General features: G+C 42.7%; 1 protein-coding gene across 1 annotated transcript in view; it reads right to left on the bottom strand.

The window, feature by feature from the left end:
• LOC137571816 (CD109 antigen-like) overlaps positions 1–24,861 on the bottom strand; it is a 99,515-nt gene that overhangs the window by 64,457 nt on the left and 10,197 nt on the right. The window contains exons 5-9 of the mRNA XM_068281494.1: positions 17,573–17,725; positions 17,405–17,434; positions 13,414–13,474; positions 12,911–13,034; positions 4,877–4,994 (exon numbers count right to left, since the gene is read on the bottom strand). Of these exons, the coding sequence (XP_068137595.1) occupies positions 4,877–4,994; positions 12,911–13,034; positions 13,414–13,474; positions 17,405–17,434; positions 17,573–17,725 (486 nt within the window). The remainder of the gene's footprint in view (positions 1–4,876; positions 4,995–12,910; positions 13,035–13,413; positions 13,475–17,404; positions 17,435–17,572; positions 17,726–24,861) is intronic.

Genomic DNA, 24,861 nt, shown 5'->3' with positions numbered 1-24,861 from the left:
ATCACAGCACTAAAACTGCTCTCATCCAAATATGCAACCACCTGCTCATGGCAAGAGACAGAGGAGAGTGCTCCATCCTGATACTGCTAGACCTTTCTGCAGCCTTTGATACAGTTGACCATGACATATTGATAAGCAGGCTACAGAAATACTGCGGCATTGATGGCATAGTTCTTCAGTGGTTCCGATCCTTCTTGAGCGGCAGAACCCAAAAAGTGTCTATGGGGACCTTCCTGTCAACCTCTCTACCATCAAGTTTGGGGTGCCCCAGGGCTCAATCCTTTCTCCCCTGCTTTTCCCAATTTACATGTTATCACTTGGAAAACTAGTCCAAAAACATGGCCTGACATACCACTGCTATGACACCAAACTATATCTTTCCTTCAAGCCTGGTGTGACAGACCCAAATCCAACTATAAATGCCTGCTTAGGCGAACTACAGCAATGGATGAGTGACAACCGGCTGAAACTAAATGCAGACAAAACTGAAGTCCTTCTGATCGGAGGGCAGCGCATGACAACAAAACAACTTAACTTGCAGTCTTCACCACTGAGAATAGGAGGCATGGATCTACACAGCTCTGATCATGTGAGTAGCCTGGGTGTTATAATTGATGGGGATTTAAACTTCAGAACTCACATCTCTGCTGTAGTGAAATCATCCCATTTTCACCTGAAGAGCAGCGCAAAAATCAAGCACCTCATCCCCCCAGAAGATCTATCAACCTTAGTTCATGCCTTCATCACATCCCGACTGGACTACTGCAATGCTCTCTACACTGGCCTTCCAAAAAAGGACTTGTACCGCCTAGAGCTGATACAGAATACTGCTGCCAGACTGTTAACCAACCAACCCCATCACTGCCACATAATGCCAGTCCTGCACTCCCTTCACTGGCTACCTATAAAATGGAGGGTCCGATTCAAGATCGGCCTACTGACATTTAAATCACTAAATAATCTGGGCCCTGGATACATGAAAGAAATGTTACAGCAGCGTAGCAATCCCTGCAATCTCAGATCCACAGGTTCTAATAATCTAGTCATACCCAGAGTCCACTTGGAAACTTTTGGTCCCAGTGTCTTTTGTCATGCTGCTCTTACGTTTTGGAACTCCTTACCTTAGCAGATCAGGACAGCTCCTTCCCTTAGATGTGTTTAAATCCAGACTGAAAACCCACCTGTTCAGTTTGTGTAGAGCTGTACAGAGGCGCCAGTAGGATAAAAGTCACTAAAACGTTTAAAACGTTCGGGATGCGGTGGTGGACCAGCCAACCCAAAACAGACACAGGTACTGTCGATTCAAGTAATAAATAATTTATTTATATACTCCAAAGACAAGTTGCGACGCATTTCACGGGCAAAATCCCGCTTCCTCAGGCAATAAACAACTGGAGTAATACACAGCACGGAGTCCAAAATACGCTTGGCACCTCTGTCAACAAGTGACGTCAGCCGCTAGAGGGAGAAGTCTCCGATGGTACGCACGGAAGCAGGTATGTATCTGCCCGCCGCTCGCTGCCCACCACAGCCCCACAGACACTTACGAGCTGGAGGGGAGCGCAGAGGGGAGAGCCCCGAGGTGAGGGAGAGGGGGGAACTACCCCTCTCCCCGCCGACTGTGGGCAAGGCTTTCCCCTCATGCTGCCACCCCTCCAGCACCCACAAAACGGCCGCGAGCGGGCCCCGGGGGGGGGGGGGGGCCCGCTCAGAAAATCTGCAGGGGGGCCCGGTGGGGCCTAGTTACGCCCCTGACCATAAGGGCAAAATGTAATTAAATATCAGGAGGCAGGCACCCAAATTTTCCCTCCTTGACGGTAATTACAATGGGCCTCTATGGCAGTGTCAGAAAATATATGTTTTTTGTCTTTTTTTTGCCTTTTTTGTTTTTTTGCTTTATTTTCTTTTACTGGCGCCAAGGACAGTTTTGGCTAGGCATGGCAGAGGAAGGGTTAAGATTAGCTGGAGGGGGAGGGGTTGCGGCGGCAGGGATAGTTATGGTTTGACATGGGGTAGGAAGGGTTAGCTATTGGGGGGTTGCGGCAGGGGCAGTTAAGGTTAAGCATGGGGGAGGGAGGGTTAAGGTTAGGCGTGGGGGGCTTGCAATAATGGGTACAGTTAAGGTTAGGCATGGGGGGTTAAAGCGGAATATAACCCTGCATTTCAACTTTGCTCTAAAACATTATTTACAGCATATTATATGCAAAAAGCATTTTTTTTTTACTAGACCAGCATTGGAAGGGTTAAACACAGAGGTTTTAAGTTCCGTGCAGACATTCAGATGGTTACATTCTATTTAGTTAGTGTGTAACTGTTTATCAATAGATACATCTCTTTGGCTGTCCTCCAAGCTCCTTCTCAGTGAGAGAGATGAGTCATAATAAACACATATTTGTAAACAAAAAGTATCTAACTCAAGTTCGGATTCGGTTGCAGAAATCTCTAGGGACTTTAAAGCCCTGTGTAACCCTACCAATGCTGGTCTAGTAAAAAAAAAAAATGCTGGTTGCATATAATATACTGTAAATAATGTTTTAGAGCAAAGTTGAAATGCAGGGTTATATTCCGCTTTAAGGTAAAGCATCAGTAGTGGGAGGGTCCACTGTGAGAAAAGGCTTAGGATTAGCTATAGTAAAGCTATCGTTTTTACACTTTAGTAGTAAACTGTAAATGTACCCTTGATATTTATATTTGCATGTTCATTTTATTCATTAATTTTTTATTACATCTATTCGAACCAATTTACATCTGGTGCACATATACTAATGCCTCTGGCCAGTGTTTTATATACAATTTTTTACATTTTGCATATTCTATAGATATTTACTATGTACATATTTTACAATTAAATTGCATAAATTGATGTGCACGACATGTATATATGTTTGCACAAAGACAGCTTTGTGTGTACACCTTATGTGAGACACACACTTATGTTCATATATGTGTGCAATCACTGTCTCTCTCTGAAAACCTGTGGGTGTGGTTTATTTAGTTTATAGTGAATTAGAGTATTAAAACAAAAACAAATAGTATTTGGCTTGAGGAATGCCCTATAAACAATTGGAAAGGAACACAATTATGCAATGAGTAAACATTCACCTCAGATCCACTTTAATGACAGTGTGTTTGTTTAGGCTAAAGTTCCCCTTTAAAACAGCCCTCTGCACATAAGCACATACTGTAATTGAACCTATTTTCTGCACCTTATCAAAAGATTGCTGATTCGCTTAGGCTCTTGTCTCTAATCCTTTATTATATGAATTCCCCTAAGCTAAATTCATTCATGTAGCACTTTCTCTTTATTCTCTCTTTCTCCTGTTGTATCTTGTCTCTGCCATAATGAGTCAATATTTTCGCTACCGGTAAGTACCTTTTATTGAACGTGGTATATTTCTTTGTATTATATGTATTTGACTTGTTTACATTACTTAAATTGCACATTTCCAGTAGATATTTTTTCTATCGCGTAAAGGGAACCTGAAGTGGGAGGGGTGGCTGCCATATTTACTTCCTTTTAAATAATGCCAGTTGCCTGGCAGTCCTGCTGATCATCTGCCTCTAATACTATTATCCATAGACCCTGAACAAGCATGTAGATAAAAGGTTCCTGACAAAAATATGACTAGATTAGCTACATGTTTGTTTTAGGTCTGTGATTCAGACACTAGTGATGCAGGACTGGTAGCATTTAAAAGCAAACAAATATGGCAGCCTCTGTATACCTCTCCTTTCAGGTTTCCTTTAAGTCTTGTGTCAAGAAGAAGACGCTATTAATATACTTATTTCTTTTGTGCACTGATCTGTAAATTGCAGGAAGGACAGCTAAGTTAAGGAAATTAAGATATATATATATATATATATATATATATATATATATATATATATATATATATATCTGTTAATACATTTATGGATTAACGTAACTCTAAAGTTAAACTTTTAGATTATCACCTAGTATTTGTTTTGAACAAAAATTGATAGATAAATCGATAGATAGAGATCTAACCCTTATGCTGGATACACACCATAAGTTTCTGCGTCGCACGCGTCCGTCGATACGTGTCGATTCGATTATTTCCGAGCGCATTTCGATTATTTTTAGGTCGAATGCCATGTAAAGTATGGCAAATCGACCTAACGATCCATCGAACCGCGAATCGGACATGTCGGAAATAATCGAATCGACTCGTATCGCCGGACGCATCGAAAGCGGAAACGCATGGTGTGCATCCAGCATAACTTTCAAGCCAGCTAGGGATACAAGGCCATCATGTCTTGTAGGGTATTCTGGTAAACACAAGGAGACTCTCTAGACTCTGCTCACTAGGTAAGCCTGCATCATTTACTATCAGTTGTCTTCATCTTGTTTTTCATTGTGTTACTGTTTATTTGGAAGTTGTGACTCCATGGAGTTACCACAGAAGCACAACAGCAATTTCACCACTTCATCGTACCTGCAATTGCTTTGCGCCAGAAGATACCAGGTATACAGAAAGTGATATCAAGTTTATCACAGGTGTATACACCACCACAGGCTGCTTTTATTGTGACCATATTAGTTTGATAATGGTTTATGGATTATTATTAATTCATAAAGCGCCAACATATTCCGTGGCGCTGTACAAAGTAAGAAATAAACCTGGGGTACATAATGATACAGACAATGGTGTACACCAAATATAGACGCTAGTGCAAAAGACAGAACTGGTTATTACAGTGACAAATGTAACAAGATGAATAACATGTATAACAAATTGCAAGGCACATAGTGGGGGAAGAGAGCCCTGCCCTTGCAAGCTTACAATGTAAAAGAATAAGGGGGAGGGGATTCACTTATAACATATTCCAAAATCATTCTACAGTTATTTATCACCTCAACTGGTTCTTCTGTAAACCCCAATCCATGCTTGTCAGAAATAACGAATGCATTGGCCAACCATGATGTCATAGTGTCAAGAACAGATAGTGGCAGACTGAAGGTGTTTCTTGAGCTGTGGGATCATAATGTTGCATTAAATATGTTTAAATAAGTTAAATGTAAATAACCAACTGCACATTCCATGCCGGTAAGTTTTTAATGCATTATATATAGATATTGTTTCCTGTACCCATTAAACAAATCCTCAAGTTCATTTGTTGGCTTTTTATGATTTGACATAGCCGAGTGTTTAGGTGATCACCAGTCATGATCATTCATAGCTTTCTCAGACCACATTTCTTCATGGAAGCTGAGAATTCATCACTATTGCTTATAATAATATTATTCTTTCAGGGTTTTTGTTATGTGCCTGCAAATCCATGTGAAAGTGCCCATAGTATTTTATGGACTTAAAGCCAAATTCACTTTGGGTTAGAATACACAACAATCACATTCAGTATACTAATCCTGTTTACAACTTAAGTGCCTTAGCACCAAGTACCAGTAGGAGTTATGAAATAAAAATAATACAACCTAAATACCTTTCTGTTCTGTAAGACGCTCCGGAATATTAAGACACACCTAGGTTTAGAGGGAAAACCAGGGAAAAAAAAATATATACTTAAAGGGAACCAGAGAGGTTGGGGGGAAGCTTTAATACATACCTGGGGCTTCCTCCAGCCCCATAGGCACGGATCGCTCCCACGCCGCCGTCCTCTGCTGCCTGGATCCGCCGGTACCGGGTCCCGTCATTGCCGCTAGTCGGCCAGTCGGCCGGCGGACGCGGCCGATTCGCCGCATCACACGGAGCTCCTTCTATACAAGTACGCATGTGGCTGCCTGCTGTGCAGCCGCATGCGTACATGTATGGAGGGAGCCCCTGTGATGCGGACAATTGGCCGCGTACGCCGGAAGTGACGGGCCCGGTAACGGCGGTTCCAGGAAGCGGAGGATGGCGGCGTGGGAGCGATCCAGGCTTATGGGGCTGGAAGAAGCCCCCGGTATGTATAAAAGCTTGTTCTTTTTTTTTCAGCCCGTTCCTCTCTGGTTCCCTTTAATCTGGTGCGTCCATATTCCAGGAGCGTCTTGTACATGTTATCCCCAAAATGGTGTCCTCCTGTGTACCCCATGAGTCCTCCTGAGTGCCCCATGTCTCCCACATGTGTTCTACTGTGTGCCCCATGTGTCTTTCTGTGTCTCCCATGTCTACCCATGTATCCTCCAGTGTGCGCCATGTGTCCTTCTGTGTGCTCCATCTGTCCTTGTCTCCTCCTGTGTACCTCTGTCTTTCTGTGTGCCCCATGTCTTCTCTTATGTACTCCCTATCTCCTGTGTGCCTCATGTCTTCTGTGTACCCCCTGTGCCCTTCTGTGTGCCCCCTGTCTCTCTCCTGTGTGCCCCATGTCTGCTCCTGTGTACCCCTGTCTCCTGTGTACCCCCTGTCTCCTGTGTGCCCCATGTCTTCTCCTGTGTACCCCCTGTGTCCTTCTGTGTGCCCTATGTCTATTTCCTGTGTGCCTTATGTTTCGCTTATGTACTTTTGTGTGCCACTTCTCGACCCTGGTGTCCTGTGCCCCCCCCCCCCAATGTGCCTGCACTATCCCCCTCTAATCTGTTTAGACCCCGTGTGTGCAGCGCCGTCTGCTATGTGTCCCCCACGTGTCTCCACTCCCCCTGCATGCCTGCGCTATGCCCCTCTAATTTACTGGTCTCCACTATCCCCCTGCAATGTTCTGGACCCCCTTCTTTGCCTGCAGTGGCAGCGGCTTGCCCGATTCATGCCGCTGTGAGGACTGTAGACACCCGTCTGACAGGAATGCGGGGGGGAGCAGAGGCACACAGGGGGTGGGGACACTTAGCAGATGGTGCTGCACACACAGGGTCTAAACTGATTAGAGGTAGATAGTGCAGGCATGTGGAGGGAGAGGAGGCAAAGGCAGGGAATCCCCAATGTGGCAGTGGGTCGTGGTTCATATCTGCAGGCTTTCGTAAGTCGGGGATTCCCTGCCTTTGCCGTATAAGACGCAGGGACTTTTTCTCCCCATTTTTGGGGGAGAAAAGTGCATCTTATATGGCAGAAAATACGGAATTTAGGTTTCATATTCCATAAAAGGTTAAAAAGGTATTTAGGTTCCATGTTCCATATAATTGCAGTCTCTATAACGGCCAATGTTCTAAATTTTGAACTGGTACTGGTGTGGGTTAAAGTTGGTGAAATCCCCTCAGACTTGCCCTCATGACAAATAGGTTACGTAAACACACTTATTAGTAGTGCTGAGCGTAATCTACTTACTCTACTTATTACGATTATGCCAAATTTAATATAAAATTTTGCAAATTACAGCCACACGTAATTATGATTTGGAAATTCAATTGATTTGCATAATCCATTCATAATTTTGTTCCATTTTCGTGTAATTTTTTGCTGACTTTAGCGGTTAATAGCAAAGCCCTCATACATGCCATTGTCACCAAAATTGGTACATACGTTAGAGAAAATAGTGGGAACAAGTCAACCTTGCAGACAGTTTTTGAGAAAATTGATTTTAAAACTGCAGAGTAAAAATGGTTCAAAAACCATTTTTTCAGTGTATTTTTAAAATCAGAGGCTCATATATTAACTGCTAAAGTAGGCACAACATTTAACAAACAGTTACAAGAAACTGTGAAATGATGGTTCCTGATTACAATTACAAATGATATAATTATGAATTTTGCTTTACGAGTTCGCATTGTAATTGCAAATTATGATGCAAAATTATGATTCTGTGAAATTCATGCTCATCACTACTTATAAGGGATCTCACATAAAGCAACTGGGCTATTCCTCTGACCTGGGACATTCAGAAGTTATGCCAACTACTGTAAACTACAATATAAGAAAGAGAGCAAAAAAACGTATACAATATTATACAGACACACTTGCAGAATCTCATTTCAGGTAAGAACAGCTTATTTGATTTTAGGCTTGTGTAAAGTAGTACTGTTCCATTGCTGTGACATTACATTTCAAGTCATGTTTTAAGAGTAGAGATGGCCCAAACAGTTCGCCGGCGAGCAGTACTCCGCGAATATCAGCTGTTCGCATTCGCGGCGAACAGCGAACATTTGGCGTGTTTGATTCGCCCCCCTAAACATCATCATTGAGCTAAATTTTGACCCCTTACCTAACAGTCAGCAGACACATGGCAGCCCATCAGGTGTACTGTTATACACCCTTTGCCTGCTGTACCAGAGGTCCAGGGCTTGCCTACACTTCCCTCTAGGTATCGCATGGTGGTTTAGGGGGCCCCAGCTAGTGAGAGAGACCTGGGCCCCCGGCTGTCGTGCGGACCAGTGTTTGTAATTTTACATTTCTTTTTTGCAGCTTCCAGGATGTGGTTGACAGGTGAGTGGTTAGGGAGGGGACCGTGTGGGAGATGTGCCTACATGGGGCGTCCCTGTAAAACGATCTAAGATTGCATCCAACCGAAGCCTCCCACCTGAATGCTAATTTATGCAATTCCTGCTAGATTTGGTACAGCAGGCAAAGGGTGTATAACAGTACACCTGATTGGCTGACTGGCGTCTGCTGACCAGATAAAGGCAGGAGATTGCTCTAGCTGGAAGTCGTGTTTGTTGCAGTTAGCATTCAGTTTAGATGTGGTGGGGGTGAGTTCCCTGGAGTTGAGAGGTCCAGGGCTTGCCCACACTTCCCTCTAGTTATCGCATGGTGGTTTGGGGGCCCCAGCTAGTGAGAGAGACCTGGGGACCCCGGCTGTTGTGCGGACCGGAGTTTGTGATTTTACATGGCAGCCAATCGTCTAGCACCCCTTCCTGGACCCCCTCCCCCCCCCCATCAAAGAGCAGTTCGGTGGCCATATTGGATTAATTCGCTGCTGGCTACTGACTGTTAGTAAGAGCAGGATCAGACTTGCTGCAGATAGGTAGGGAAAGCATTAGCTAGGCCTGTGTCTTTGTCCCCATTAGCTGTGAAAGCAAACAGGCCATTTGAGGGATAGCACATCGGTTTCCTGTGGTTTTGTTTTCTGTGTGACACTCCACACCCACTGACACCCAGAGCTGGGTACACACTACTGCTGTTGCCTCATTTAGTTGCAGGCACAGAACCACTCCAGCACATTATTATTTCACTGTATTCTGATAGTACTAATGCAATTCTCTGTGTGAGACACTCCACAGATCACTGACACCTAGAGCTGTGTATAATGTGATTTCTGCCCTTTAGGGATTAAAACCAGACTCTGCGTCAACTCTGTAATTTTTGGTGGGAGTTTTGGCATGGATCCCCCTCCGGCATGCCCCTGTCCAGCTGTTAGACTCTTTGAAACAAGTTTTCCATCACTTTTGTGGTCTTTGTAGGTTTTAAAATTCGCCTGCCCATTGAAGTCTATGGCGGTTCGCCAGATTCGCCTGTGCGAACATTTTTCGGAAGTTCGTGTTCGTGCACTGAAAATTCTATGCTCACGACATCTACTTAAGAGGAAACAAGTGCAATTTACAAATTTATTTTCACAAGTAATTTTTCCAAACCTAACAATTTTATGCACAAGGGATTTTTTTTTTTTTTTTTTTATGGAAAGTGAAAATAATGTCAGATGATGCCTGTATAGCACTTAATTGTGCAACAAATTCCACTTCCATTTCACTTCACTAGATCTAGATTAAATTAAAAAAACTGATAAATATAACCTCAGTATCACTGAACCCAGACATCCATGAATTTATGTCTGTCTACCCATATTCGGCAATGATTGTCTGGTTAACTTGTTAATTACTGTCTACTAACTGCTCAATTGGCAATGCCCTATGTACCACAAACAATTCTGGGTGCAACAACCGTTAAACTTGGCAAATAAAGCTGATTCTGAATTTGTGTCAAATCAATGAAGGAGTCCATGACGCACCTTAGGGAGATATAATGCTGAGTGCTAAAGGGGTTATGCACATAGAGTCATCAGAGCATCCCATGAGCACCCACAGTGGGGCCTAGTTCACACCAAAATTTGCTAAGTGTAATTGCAAATACATTTTTAGTGATTTAATGTAGCAATTCTGGGCTTGTGCCTAGCAATTTTCTACTGATGCCTTGCAATTTTGGAGCATTTGATTTTAGTGATTTTATATTTCTTGTACACTTTAATCTGAAAGTGAACAGCTTTTAAACATCGTTCTGTTTAGCAATTTTTAAAGCAATTTTACTGTCTTGCTATACTTTATATTGAGGCGTAATCGCCTCCAAAACACTGCGTTTGCATTTGGGAAAAAACAACATATCTCGTTTTTAGAGAAAAATCTGATCGGACATGGTGGAAAAATCTTTATATTTGATCTAACTGAATAATCAAACTAAATTATCTAATCGAAAAAAAATGAAAAATTGTACCATGTATGGCCACCTTTAGAAACGTGGCATTGCTAGACAAGTTATTTTGCAGCTTAAAGTGGTATGAAACTCAGCATTTCTTCTTTACGCTAAACTATACCTTACAGCCTTAAAGAAGTTTTACTATCACAAAAAAATTGTAGCAGAACAGCATTCTAACAGGTAAACACAGCACTTTGTCCTGCACAGGAAAGCTCCTTCAGCTTAACCACTTCACCACTGAGGGGTTTTACCCCCTGACCACCAGAGCAATTTACACCTTTCAGCGCTCCATCCATTCATTCGTCTATAACTTTATCATAACTTATCACAATGAAATGAACTATATCTTGTTTTTTCCGCCACCAATTAGGCTTTCTTTAGGTGGGACATTATGCCAAGAATTATTTTATTCTAAATGTGTTTTAATGGGAAAATAGGAAAAATGTGGGAAAAAAATTAATTATTTTTCAGTTTCCGGCCATTATAGTTTTTAAATAATGCATGCTACTGTAATTAAAACCCATGAAATGTATGTGCCCTTTTGTCCCGGTTATAAAACCGTTTAAATTATGTCCCTATCACAATGTTTGGCGCCAATATTTTATTTGGAAATAAAGGTGCATTTTTTTCAGTTTTGCGTCCATCCCTAATTACAAGCCCATAGTTTATAAAGTAACAGTGTTATACCCTCTTGACGTAAATATTTAAAAAGTTTAGTCCCTAAGGTAACTATTTATGTATTTTTTTTAATTGTACATTTTTTAATTTTTTTTTAATTACAAAAAAAAAAAATGGGGAGTGTGGGAGGTAATGAGTTAATTTTTAGTGTAAAACTAATTTATTTCTATGTAAAAAATGCTAAGGGTGTAGTTTTACTGTTTGGCCACAAGATGGCAACAGTAACTTTTTGTTTATTGCGACCTGCGAGCGTCCTTCCGGACTCTCGCAGGAAGTACAAGGAGGCTGTGAGTGTTTTGTTTTTTCTCACAATGATCGCGCTGCCCATAGGAGAGCAGCGGATCATTGTGGGGCTTAGATCAACGAACGGGAATGGATTTTCCCGTTCATTGATCTCCGGGCGAGCGGGCGGCGGCGTGTTTACTAGCGGCGGGCGGCGTGTTTACGAGCGGGAGCGCGGGCAGCGGCGGGAGTGCGCAAAGTACGGATTTCTCCGTCCCTGGGGGTTAAAGGATGGAAAAAGGGACGGAGAAATCCATACGGGCGGGGGTAAAGTGGTTAAGATCCACGTCCAGAGTGGAGATAACATTATCTTTGTTTACATTCCAATGTTGTTACATTGTGTGTAACAGCTGAAAACGAGCTCTCTCTGCTTCAGGCATACACACAGTTCAGAACAGCTCACAAGAAGATTTTAATATATAATAAAAAGCAGCTTGAATAAATTGCAATGGCAGCTTTCAGAGCAGATAAACTGAACTTTGGGGAGTTGTAAATGTAAATGGAAAATGTGCACAAAAGCAAATATGGTAACTGTATAGCTAATAAAAAGTAGGAAAATGCACTTTTATTGAATGTTATGTCAGAGTTTAGACCACTTTAATGCCATTAGAAATATTTGCAATTAGCAGCCAGCTTCAACTTTCTAAAGTTAGAGGTTTCCAAGTTACTGTATATCTAATTAGCTGCAATGTGCAGAAAGCATTCCTACTACTTTTGCATGGTTGAAACTTAACAAGTGACTAGTCTAGCTGACCCTGCAATCAAGCATTTTTTGTTAGGAACCCTTTGAAACTGATGTATTAGTAATGCACATAAAAACAAAGGAAACCACTTGGATTAGCACTGCGATGTGTTCTAAAGCAAAAAAAAAAGATGATTTGAAACTCAGTTATTTCTTTGAATATCAGATACCCAGCATAAATATTTATAAATATTATCTCTTGTTTTTATAATTATGCTCTGACAGGGGCAGGGCCAGTGCTTCCATGGGGATATTGAGCAATTGCCTAGAGCTTCAGAGCTTGGATGAGCCTTCAAGTCTCCCCCTTTATAGAGCATAACTATCTAGGGGCGCAGCAGGTGTCACCATCAAAGGGGTGGCACCCGGGAGTTAATGCAGAGTGCACAGTACTGAGCTCATATCTTATGTCACATGTCTGGCCAGCGTGCTTCTCCTTTTCCCTGCCACAGGGCATACTCCTGTACCCATTGCTCCCAGTGGCATGTCTGTACCTGTGACCCACCAGCATGTAGCACCAGGGAAAGTAGGAGTGGTGGCAGGGAGATATAGGAGGCTGGAGCAAACTAGAGAAGAAAGGAGGTGGAGGAAGTCCTGCAGACTACAGGTGAGATATAACGATCTGCTGTGCACTCTGCATTGTTGGGCAGGGAGGAGGAAAGGCTACCCTAATACCACTATCTGGGAAATTGAGGGGGCAAATTCCATCTAATACTGCTATGGGGGCATGTTAATTTTTGCCTTAGGGTTAGGGACAATTTCAACTAAAACCAACCCTGTACTCTGAAACAGGTGTGAAAATATAAGATGCCAAATAAGATAGAATAATGTCTCCTGTTTTGCTTTGTCTTAAGGATGGTTATCACATTCATTGAGGAAAATTATGCATCTCAAAGCACTTTATAATTGTGTGGATGTGTACCTAAGGTTTGTGTCCAGCCAAATCCATGGTTCAGCAAACTGTGCCTCCACATTTGTAGGTGATCCTTGAATGCTGGAAGCTGTTGGATTTAATCCTGGAATCCCAGAAGGTGTTGGGTCAACATCTGGGAGAAATAGAAGAGCAACATTTTAATTCCACAGTTGTGTTACAGTTAACAATTCTTTCTTTTATTATTATCTCAACAATACATTTTGAAGTTACAACCTGAGCTTTCATCCAGTAAAACATTTCAGTAAGTAAAATTTTATTTGTAGAGGTAGCATAGAACAGCATTGATTTGATTTTTATATTAGAAACTAGTACTATCAAGCGCATGTTTGTTTGTTTTGAGGAGGAACCCCCCGAGGTAATCTTTCATCCATTTCTAAAGGATGTTACTTGTCCACTGTAAGCTTTGTCATAGTGATTTACAACTGCCAATATCGTAAGAAAATTGTAATGACTGGACATTTTGTTTATATATTTATCACAAGCAAAGTTACCTTCAGCTGAAAAATAGTACATGCTTGTTGCGGCATCAGTTACAGTGTAAAAGTCCCAAGGCTAGTGGCATAAAAAGTGAAACAGTTAGTTACATCTTCAGTGATTTTTGACATACAATACCACAGTCCACAGGCACACATCATATCAGTCATAAAATTGTTTGCGCATAAATAATGTATCTAAGAACAAAAAAAATCCTAAAAGTACTAAATTTTATACCAAAAGGTCAGAACTTAATTTGAATAAGACATAGAGCAAAGGGGGGAAACAACAGCAAGAAATAATTAATGTTCAATACTTTGGTGACATTACACTGATGAAAGAGAACATACAGATATCACTGGAAAGCTATGAATTCTATCATGTCGATCTCCTAATTATATAATGGTTAGTTTTCTAGCTATGATGCTGATGCTCTACCCTCTGCATTTTGTTTTTCCCCTGGAATAAGTATACATACTAGGAAAGTAAGATATTGATCTGGACACTTGCTGCAAATTAGTGATTTAGAGAAATTTTATAGACAATAGAGAATCAATATTATGATATATAGCCTAGGTTCTCAATAGGTGTTACGTGTACCCATTTGGATAGTTGGATTGGGTTCAGGGGGTACTTGAACTATTAAAATATGTTAAACCGTTTTTTTTTCTCAAAAAGGTCCCTATATGTTCCCTATTTTTTGTTTTTTATCTGGTTATCTGGCCTATTTTACCTGGTCTGTGTACCTTTGCTTAGCTGTGCAGTGGCTACAGGATTGTGCAATTGTTTGGTTTTTTTTTGTTTGTTTATTTTAGCTACCGTAACAAGCTTATCTCAAAATACAAATAACAGAAACTTCTCATTTCAGATAAGATAAGGACACTATGACCAGAAGGTTGAATCCCCCTCCCTTTGAATGCTGTGTACACACGATACATTTTTCCGCTTGATTTTCCACCTGATTGTGCAATTGTTTTTTTTTGTTTGTTTGTTTGTTTATTTTAGCTACCGTAAACAAGCTTATCTCAAAATACAAATAACAGAAACTTCTCATTTCAGATGAGATAAGGACACTATGACCAGAAGGTTGAATCCCCCTCCCTTTGAATGCTGTGTACACACAATAAATTTTTCCGCTTGATTTTCCACCTAATTGTTTTTTCCGTTCGATTCTGCGTTTGATTCTCTTATCTTCTTTTCATTTTTCTTATCTTTTTCCATTCACTTTGAGAAATCGAGCACAGAATCGATCGGAAGGAATATCGGACATGACGGGAATTATCCATCGGATCCATCTATCGAGCAGAAAAACGTATCTTGTGTACCCAGCAGAAGAGTTTGCACAGTGATATAAGTCTGTTATCTAGGTAGTGTTTACTGTGGGAAGGACAGTAATATGTAAAATAAACAGTAAATTAACACTGATATGGGGTAAAAAAAAGAAAGAAAGAAAGAAAAGGGCAGAGGTGATGCCGCTTTTGGAATCACAGAGAAACAGTAAAGATGGAAATGAGCAGAAATATTATTTTCTTTTTTCATAGCATATTTCTCCAAAATCAGTGAACACTAAAAACAAAAGGATAGGTAAGCTAAATACATAATTTCTTTTTGGATGATGTATATTTTATTTTATTTTCAGTTAATATGCAGTTTCATCCCACTTTAATCTATTACAATGAGTAATGGATTTAAAATATGCTAAATGATGCATAAATAATCCTAAATAAGTACTTTTATTTAAAGGAACCGTGATCAGCTCATAAAAATGAAAACTTGCACTTACCTAGGGCTTCCTCTATCCCCCCCCCCCAGGTCCTTTGGTGTCCTCTGGGTCCCCTTCCTGGTCCTGCTCTTGGCTCTGTTAAGCTGGCCACTTTGGCTGAAGTCGTGAGCAACTGTGCATGCATGGGCTGCCCGCGCACCCGATCACGCGCCCATTGCTGTAAGCCTCCTGTGCATGCTCGGTTCAGTCATTCAAGAACCACGCATGTGCAGGAGGCTTACGGCGATGGGGGCGTGATCGAGTTGGGTGCATGGATGGGCCATGCATGCGCAGTTGCTCATGTCTTCAGCCAAAGTGGCCAGCTTAATGGAACCGCCAGCGGGACCACAGAGGGCAGAAAGAGGATGCTGAGGGACCTCAGGGGTACGTGGGTCTGGAGGAAGCCCCAGGTAAGCACAGATTTTGTTTTTTGTTTTTATCACTGTTCAGGGTCCCTTAAATTAAAAGCAGAAAGTAATGTTTTAAAAGATTTTACAAACAGAAACTGAGTATTCCTAATATATATGTATTATTATTATTATTATTATTATTATTATTAATAATAATTTATAAAGCGCCAACATATTCCATGGTGCTGTACAAAGTGCCTGTTAAGATTATCTAGTAAGGAGTAAAACTTGAGAGGTTGAAGGGGAATGGCCTAGGTTAAAGCATATGCTTGTCAGAAAAAATGAGTTTTGAGGGAGCATCCCACTCAATGTTAAATGTGCAAGGTATACATTACCTGTCTGCGGCTTTCGCTTTTCCCTCCACTGCTCTGGGCGCATTCCTCTGTCCTAACACATGTGTCCCACGTGGTTTCCTAGTAAGGGCGCACGTATGACATCACACACACGTGCCATTACTAGGAAACCAAATGGAACGCGCGTGTATGGACTGAAATCAGGGGGGGGGGACAAGCGGAGGCTGCGGACAGGTATTGTATACCTTGCACAGGGCACCAGGGGGACATTTATCATTAGGGGACAGCGTTGCGGCATCACAAGGCCAATTCCGAATCGATTTCAGCATGAAATTGATCGGGAATCAGTCTGAGCTGACAGATCTCTCGATTAGAGAGAGATTTGTCTCTTGGTCGAATCTGCCCTTATGTATGGCTAGGAAATTATGTCAGGATTGGCTTCAAGATAGAGTCAAAATGGAAAATCCTAAGAAGGATTTTCTCTTTTTTTTTTCTATAGAAAAATCACTAAAATCAAAATGTGGACAGTGCAATGCCAATACATACAGTATGTAAGTAGAGCAAGTATTTATCTACTTGAGGTGGGTTTTTTTTCTGAGATAGTATGGCTGACAGCTTCTCTTTAACCACTTGAGGACTGCAGGGCTAAACCCCCCTAGTGACCAGGCCATGTTTAGCTAAATTGGCCACTGCAGCTTTAAGGCCAAGCTGCAGGGCCGCACAACTCAGCACACAAGTGATCCCCCCCCCTTTTCTCCCCACCAACAGAGCTCTCTGTTGGTGGGGTCTGATCGCTCCCCCATGTTCATTTTTTTTTTTAAATAAATATTATTGTTTGGTTTTTTTTCCTAAAACCTCCTGTTTCTTTAAATTTATTCCCTCCCTCCTTCCCTCCCCACAGCCGGCCAATTATGGCGATCGGCTGTCATAGGCTTCTGCCTATGAGAGCCGATCGCTCTCTTGTCCCCCATGGGGACAGCCGTGTCACACGGCTGTCCCCAGTGCAGCGCTGCTGCTCATCGCAGCGCTGCACCAAGTAAATAGACGGCGTAATCGCCGGCTAACAGTCTCCCGAGCGGCAATAGCCGCTCGGAGACTGAAGGCGGGGCGGAGCTCCGTCCTCCGAGCATGAGATGCGCGCGCACCATGCGCGCGATCTCATGCTAAACAGAGCCCCAGGACTTTACGCCAACTGGCGTTAGGCGGTCCTGGGGCTGCCGCCGCGGCCACGCCTACTGGCGTGACGCGGGCGGCAGAAGGTTAAGGTTATTTCTTGGCAAAATGTTGTTTGCACTGCTGTAGCACAACCATGGGAATTCAGAAACGGAATTGTTGCATCAGATTTACTGGTTACAAAATCTAACATACTGACCCAAGTAATTGGCAGACTATTTTCTACACATTTTAAGGTGCTTATGCTAGGTTCCCACATTCATTTTTCTCTAATGCTACAGAATGTTTTTTTAAACAATCATTTCTGTCCTTTTATATAAAATATATTTTACAGAACGAAACAGTATTTAAGTAAATATGTGTAATATACCTGTGTGTAGCTCATAAAAGACTTTTCCACCTAAAGAAACAAAACCATTTGATACAGTTATTCTCAAAACACACATTTTAAATTAAGGACAAATTACCACAAAATAATATGCAATGTATTATGTTCCAAAAATATACAAATTGTTGCTCTTATTAAAATTATACTCACTTTACTTGCTGTGAAATCTTTATCATCTCTCCGAAAAGAGGCCTGTTTATCGGTAACCTGTAGTCCCACCAAGGAATTGCTTTCATTTACATTAATGAGTAAGGACACTTGTTCTGAAGGCTGTGCTTTGCTTTTACTCCATGATAAAGACACCTTTGAGGTAAGAAAACAAAATTTAAATGGAAAATCACATGGCATGGTATACATGTGCTTTATGTCTACAACCTTGTAACAATGTGTTATTTGAGAATCTCACTTGAATCGCTTAACTGGAAAATTGTTCTGCTGTTTTATCAGATTAAATCTTGTTTTGTGAACTTAAAGAGAAACTCCGACAAAGAATTGAACTTTATCCCAATCAGTAGCTGATACCCCCTTTTACATGAGAAATCTATTCCTTTTCACAAACAGATCATCAGGGGGCGAAACCCCTCCCACAAGAAACTCTGAGGACCGTGGTACTCCTGGCAGTTTCCTGTCTGTGAACCTTGTTGCATTGTGGGAAATAGCTGTTTACAGCTGTTTCCAACTGCCAAAAAAGCATGCAGCAGCTACATCACCTGCCAACAGTAAAAATGTCACCATGTAATAAATGTCAGAATGCAAATCAGAGATTTAAAATATTTTGCAATGGGCAAACACTGACTAAATCATTTATCCATAATTATTGTAAAAATGAAGCACTTTTTTATTACATTATTTTCACTAGGGTTCCTCTGTAAAACCTGATTTATAAAGCCTTTCAGGCCTCTTGTACACTACATGTGATTCCTATTTTTGTATGATGCGATTTTTTTATTCCAATTAAAAAAACGTAGCAGCATACAGTGCTTTTTAAATCAGAATAAAAAATCGGATTGTATAAAAAAAAACAGAATCGCACGTAGTGTGAAAGAGGCCTTAACTAGGCAAATATCAGACATTGAATGACTTCAGCTTTTCACTTGCAGGACACAGTGAGGATAAACTTCCAGTCAAAAAATGAGTAAAATTGCAAAACTTAGCATATGTGAGAAATATGTGAGAAAATGGGGATTAAAAGTACAATGATTGGAACTTTCAAATTCCTTCCTAGACAAGGCTTAGCAGCAGTTGACAGTTGCGGGGGCTATGTATGTAAGTTCAGGGGGCTATGTATGTGTCTACTCTAAACTCAAACTCACCAAAAACTGAACAAGGTGAATACTAAAAGCATTTGTGTAGTTTAGTGTACTTTTTAAGGATTTACTTTTCAAATTTGAAACCATCTGTGCTGCTTTCAAAGCAACCTCTTCCATGCCAAAGCATTGGGCTGGCATGTTGTTCAACAAAGAAGTGGCCCACTCTTTTGGTCCAAAACCCCAACTACAAATCACTGTAAACTAATGATAAAGAGAAATACCAGCCTTGTTTCTAGGCTGAAATGCTTTCACTGGTGTTTAGAGATGGCCCGAACCTACAATTTTTGGTTCGCAACCCAGGTTTGTGAACTTCCGCGAAAGTTCGCGAACAGCAATAGACTTCAATGTCAGGGGCAGAATGTAAGGGCAGAAATCACATTGAATGCTAAATTGCAGGCCTAAAGTGCTTTAAAACATCTTGCACGTGTATACATCAATCAGGGAGTGTAATTCGAGTACTGCTTCACACTGACACACCAAACTCACTGTGTAAAGCACCGCAAACACTTGTTTGTGTTGTGACGGCCGTGCTGGACTGGTACGCACCATGGCGAGATTGCACTTCCTCAGTGATATCAGGTAATGTCTGACTTCCTTATCAACTTTTGATGGTTCTTTCTCTAAGATTGTGAAAGCTTACATCTATTTTTTTTAAATTACATTTTCTGCTGGCTGTTCGTACTGAACAGCCAGCAGAAAATTTAATTTAAAAAACGAGAATCTGTTATGAAGGGCATGTCTGCCATTGTGAGTGACCACGGATAATGGCTGGGGAATCAGGGTTCGATTCCGGTCCGGAGTGGGAGCCTGAGAACTGGCTACCACCACCACACATCCAAGTAAGGACCCATTTGCTGTATAAGTAATGTACCTGCCCTGACCGTGCTTTGCAGACGAGGCATCTGTGGTCAGATGGACCCTTGACCCAGCGCTGTGTGCCAGAGATGACAACCGGACAGGCACAGTGACACTCACGTAGGTGGGTGGGTGCACAATGAACAACAGGTAGGTATATGCAGTGGGTATTACAATGTGCACCTTTCACACACACAGAAAGGTACCGGACAGGCACAGTGACACTGCGTGCGCTTACGTAGGTGGGTGGGTGCACAGTAAACAACAGGCACAGTGACACTGCATGCGCTCATGTAGGTGGGTGGGTGCACTGAAGTGAACAACAGATAGGTATATGCAGTGATGGGTAATGTGCACCTGTCACACACACAGGTAGTCACTGAATGTGCTGGGCCTGGCAGTGGAACACACAGTAGGAATTACCAAGGCTGTCTATGCAACACAAGTGTCAGTGGGACACACACACACACAAAATAGATCACAAGAACAAGATTAGCTCTCAAAAGAGCTGTTGTGGCGTGCTATTTTAACAATAAGAATGAGCAAGGAGCAAGCTAACAAGCCTACAAGAGCCTAACTAATCTTTCCCTATGAGAGAGTCTGCACTGCAGCAGCTGTCCCTTCTCTGTTTACTGCAGGCACACAAGTGAGTATAACGGCCGGCGGGGCCTGCCTTTTATAAGGGGGGAGGGAGTCGCTACAGGAGGGAGTGTAGCCTGATTGGCTACAATGTGCCTGCTGACTGTGATGAAGAGGGTCAAAGTTGACCCTAATGGTGCACTATGGGGGCGAACCGAACTCCCGGAAAAGTTCCCGGTTCGCCGCGATCGCGAACCACGGAAGTTCGCGGGGAACCGTTCGCCGGCGAACCGTTCGGGCCTTCTCTACTGGCTACACAGATCTTCTATAGAATATTAAAACATTTCCAAGCAGTAACATTTGAAGGAGAAGATATGTAAAATGCTTTAATTACAGAACAATATTCTTATTTTATTCCCAAACCTTCCATCCGCCTGAGGCAATAGTCTCGTACCAATCCTCTTTGTATGCTCTGTGTAGCCCCTTACTCCACTCTACCCCAATTCAGAGAATAGATCCCTCCTCTCTATGCAGCAGTCTCCCCTATGCACTACAGCCTCCTTTTATGTGCAGCCCATGTTTTCCGTGTACTACCATGTGTACAACATGTGTAAAGGTTCAGTTGCTGTACCCCATGCATGTTCAGTCATACCTCTTTTATATTTGCTCTTCCCATCTCTAGGCCTATGTGTGATATCATCCACCTCTCAGAAATATAACACCGGTAGAGATGGCCCGAACGGTTCGCCGGCGAACGGTTCCCAGCGAACTTCCGGGGGTTCACGATCGCGGAGAACCACGAACTTTTACGGAAGTTCGGTCTGCCCCCATAGTGCATCATGAGGGTCAACTTTGACCCTCTACATCACAGTCACCAGACACATTGTAGCCAATTAGGCTACACTCCCTCCTGGAGCCCCCCCCCCCTTATAAAAGGCAGGCAACGTCAGGCTTTTCACTCACTCGTGTGCCTGCAGTAATTAGTGAAGGGATAGCTGCTGCAGACTCTCATAGGGAAAGCTCAGTTAGGCTCTTGTAGGCTTAGTTAGCTTGCTCTTTGCTGATTCTTATTGCTAAAAAAGCACCCCACAACAGCTCTTTTGAGAGCTAATCTTGTTCTTGTGATCTATTTCTTTTTGTGTGTGTGTCCCACTGACACTTGTGTTGCATAGACAGCCTTGGTAATTCCTACTGTGTGTTCCACTGCCAGGCCCAGCACATTCAGTGACTACCTGTGTGTGTGACAGGTGCACATTGTAATACCCAGTACTGCATATACCTACTACCTGTTCACAGTGCACCCACCTACCTACGTGAGCACACGCAGTGTGATATACCACTCCGTGCATACCTGTTAACTGCACCTGTGTGACTGACTGCACATTGTATTAGTCAAGTCAGTGCACTGCATACCTTTCACTTCATCCCCCCAATATGGACAAAACAAAAGGCAGAGGCAGGCCACCTGGCAGGTCTGTTCGAGGTCGCGCTTTCGTGATTTTGTGCGGCCCGCGACCAAAGTACAGTGTTCAGAAGAAGGCACGTGCCATCAACCCCCAATATTGTCAGGACTTAGTTGACTATTTAACACAGAACACCTCATCTTTCTCAGCTTCCACATGGAATCGTGACATATCTTCCTCCTCCTGCTCTGATTCTGGCACCCCACTTAACACTCAGTCGGCCGCCACCACCAAAGTGCCATCACCCCAGGGCTCAGCGGTGTGGAAATTTTTTTGTGTGTCTGCCTCAGATGAGAGCAATGCTATCTGTACTCTTTGCCACCAAAAATTGAGCCGTGGATAGACCAAGACCCGCGTAGGGACAACTACCTTACGAAGGCACATGATTACAAAGCACAAACTGCAATGGGATGACCACCTGAGGGAAAGCAGGACACAAAAGCAAATTCACACACCGCAGTGGAAGATATGCAATTATTTCTCAAAAAAAGAGATACCCAAACTGTACCGTGATGATGAAAGGCAAGTGGTGTCATCTCTGGCACACAGCGTTGGATCAAGGGACCATCTGACCACGTGGTCTGCAAAGCACGGTCAGGCCTGACCGAAGACTAAGTCAGTCCCCACACACAGCATTTCTGCCTGCACGTTGTGTGACTGCCTTCCCCAAGACTAAGTCACTCGCCACATAGCATCTCTGCCTGCAGGCTTCTTGACTGCCTTCTCCGCCACTGCCAACAGGGTCCAGGACTCCAGGCGGATTCCTGAATTTTTAAGGCCGCTGCTAGCAGCAGCCGCTATACTCATTTTTCTGGTGCGTGTACATGCCTGCCTAATTTTTCTGGCTGCACTGCGGCTGCACCAACAAAACAAAAGGCATGTACATGTGCCAATTCCCCTTCATGATCATTACCTTGCCACGGTGAAGGGGCTTGCGTATCACAATGAAGCAATGACCGCCGGCTATATGAGTGTCTCGGGGGGGCACACCCAAGATAATAAGGTTGTTGCTTCATTGTGGACAGACCAAATTCGATCAGCTGGACAATCACCTCAGCCCGGCGACCATATGGGCTTGAAAACCGATATCGCCTGCACTCTTGCCATGGTGCGCGCCAGTCCAGCACCGCCGTCACAACACAAACAGCTATTTGCGGTGCGTTACACAGTGAGTTTGGTGTGTCAGTGTGAAGCGGTACTCTAATTACACTCCCTGATTGATGTATACACATGCAAGATGTTTTAAAGCACTTTAGGCCTGCAATTTAGCATTCAATGTGATTTCTGCCCTTAAAACGCTGCTTTGCATCAAATCCAGATTTTTCCCCGGGACTTTTGGTGTCTATCCCACTCATCCATGCAAAAACTCAGATGTTAGACCCCTTTAAACATCTTTTCCATCACTTTTCTGGCCAGCATAAATTTTTCTAGTTTTCCAAGTTCACCTCCCCACTGAAGTCTATTGCGGTTCGCGGAAGTTCGCGAAACGAAAATCGAAGGTTCGGGCCATCTCTATTAGTCAGTCACTCACACACCTTTAGCACATCCCATAGGTATACCAATGTGTACTGCATGAGTTCAGGATTTCAGGTTCTTCATTTGCATGTTCATGTTTATAGCTTTAAACCATGAACTTTATACTATCACTAGCCACTAGGCCCATCTGCTAAATAACAGGCGCTAGGTTTTGTCGTGGATGCGGCCCCACGTGGCTTGCATGCACACCTGGGGCCTTCAGTTTGCGCAGTATGGTGGCAGCACACGCGGATGCAGATGGACACAGACACCTGCACTTTTATTAGGTAGGAAGCCTCATATATCGTACTAATAAAAATAACACTACCAACCTATTCTGGCATCTAAAGTACATAAATGTACATAAATGCTGACAATTACGTTCACTTGTAACTTATACAGGAAACCTGAAAGTGAAAGTTCTGTTTTCAGCACTTTACGGCGAAAGTATGGTATTTGCTTGCATTCAATTTCTGAATTGCAAATCTATATATATAAAATCGGATGTATGTGTGTGTGTGTGTGTGTGTGTATGTGTGTGTGTGTGTGTGTATGTGCCGCGATCACGCGAAAACCGCTTGACCGATTTGAACGAAACTTGGTACACAGATCCCTTACTACCTGGGATGATAGGTTCTGGGGGTCTCGCGGCCCCCCTGCACATGTGGGCGGAGCTACAAACAGCCAATCAGATTCCACCCATTCAAGTCAATGGAAAAAATGTAAAAGGCTGCCATTCTCACAGTAATCAAGCCAAAGTCCCCACACTTGGCACAGTTGGTCACTTTGTGACCGAGGTTACAAATCCAGGAAAAGTGGGCGGAGCATAAAACAGCCAATCAAATTTCAGCCGTTCATTTTAAATGGGAAAATGTAAACTGCAGCCATTCTTAGACTGTTAATCGCAGGGTTCTCAAACTTGCCACACTTGGTCACTGGGTGAATGCGATTAAGATTCAAGAAAATGGGTGGAGCCTACAACAGCCAATCAAAATTCACCTATTGATTTTCAAGGGGAATATTTAAACTGCTGCTATTCTTACACTGTTAATGGCAGAGGCTTCAAACTTCCTACAGTCGGTCATTGGGTAACTGGGGTCCAAATTCACTAAAGGGGCGGGGCCACATACAGCCAATCAGATTTCCTTAGTGGATAAACTGCTTCCATGCACACATTTTTGATGCCAGGAACCTGAAAGCTCACAAACTTGGTCATTGAGTGACTGTGTGTCAAGGTTACAAAAAGTGGGTGGAGCCAAAACAACTTTTACTGGGAAAATATAAACTGCAACCCTTCTTACACCGTTAATGGCAGGGTTCTCAAACTTTGCACAGTTGGTCATTGGGTGACTGAGATTAAGATTTTGGAAGGTGGGTGGAGCCTACAACAGCCAATAAAAATTCACCTTTTGATTTTCAAAGGGAATATTTCATCTGCTACCATTCTCTTATACTGGTAAAAGCAGATGCCTCAAACCTGGTACAGTTGGACACTGGGTGACTAGGGTCCAAATTCAGGAAGGGGGCGGAGCCACAAACAGCCAGATTTGTTTATTTTTCAATGGGAATATACAAAGTATTGATACCAAGGACCCCAAAGCTGATAAACTTGATAATTGAGTGACTGTATGTCAAGGTTAGAAAAAGTGGGCAGTGCCAACAACTTCATTTTTTACATTGCAGGGTTCCCAAACTTTACACAATTGGCCACTGGGTG

This window comes from Hyperolius riggenbachi, chromosome 4 (genome assembly GCF_040937935.1).
Source record: "Hyperolius riggenbachi isolate aHypRig1 chromosome 4, aHypRig1.pri, whole genome shotgun sequence".
Lineage (NCBI taxonomy): Eukaryota > Metazoa > Chordata > Amphibia > Anura > Hyperoliidae > Hyperolius > Hyperolius riggenbachi.
The sequence above is the reverse complement of the archived record's forward strand: the minus strand, read 5'-3'. Positions and strand labels throughout refer to the sequence as shown.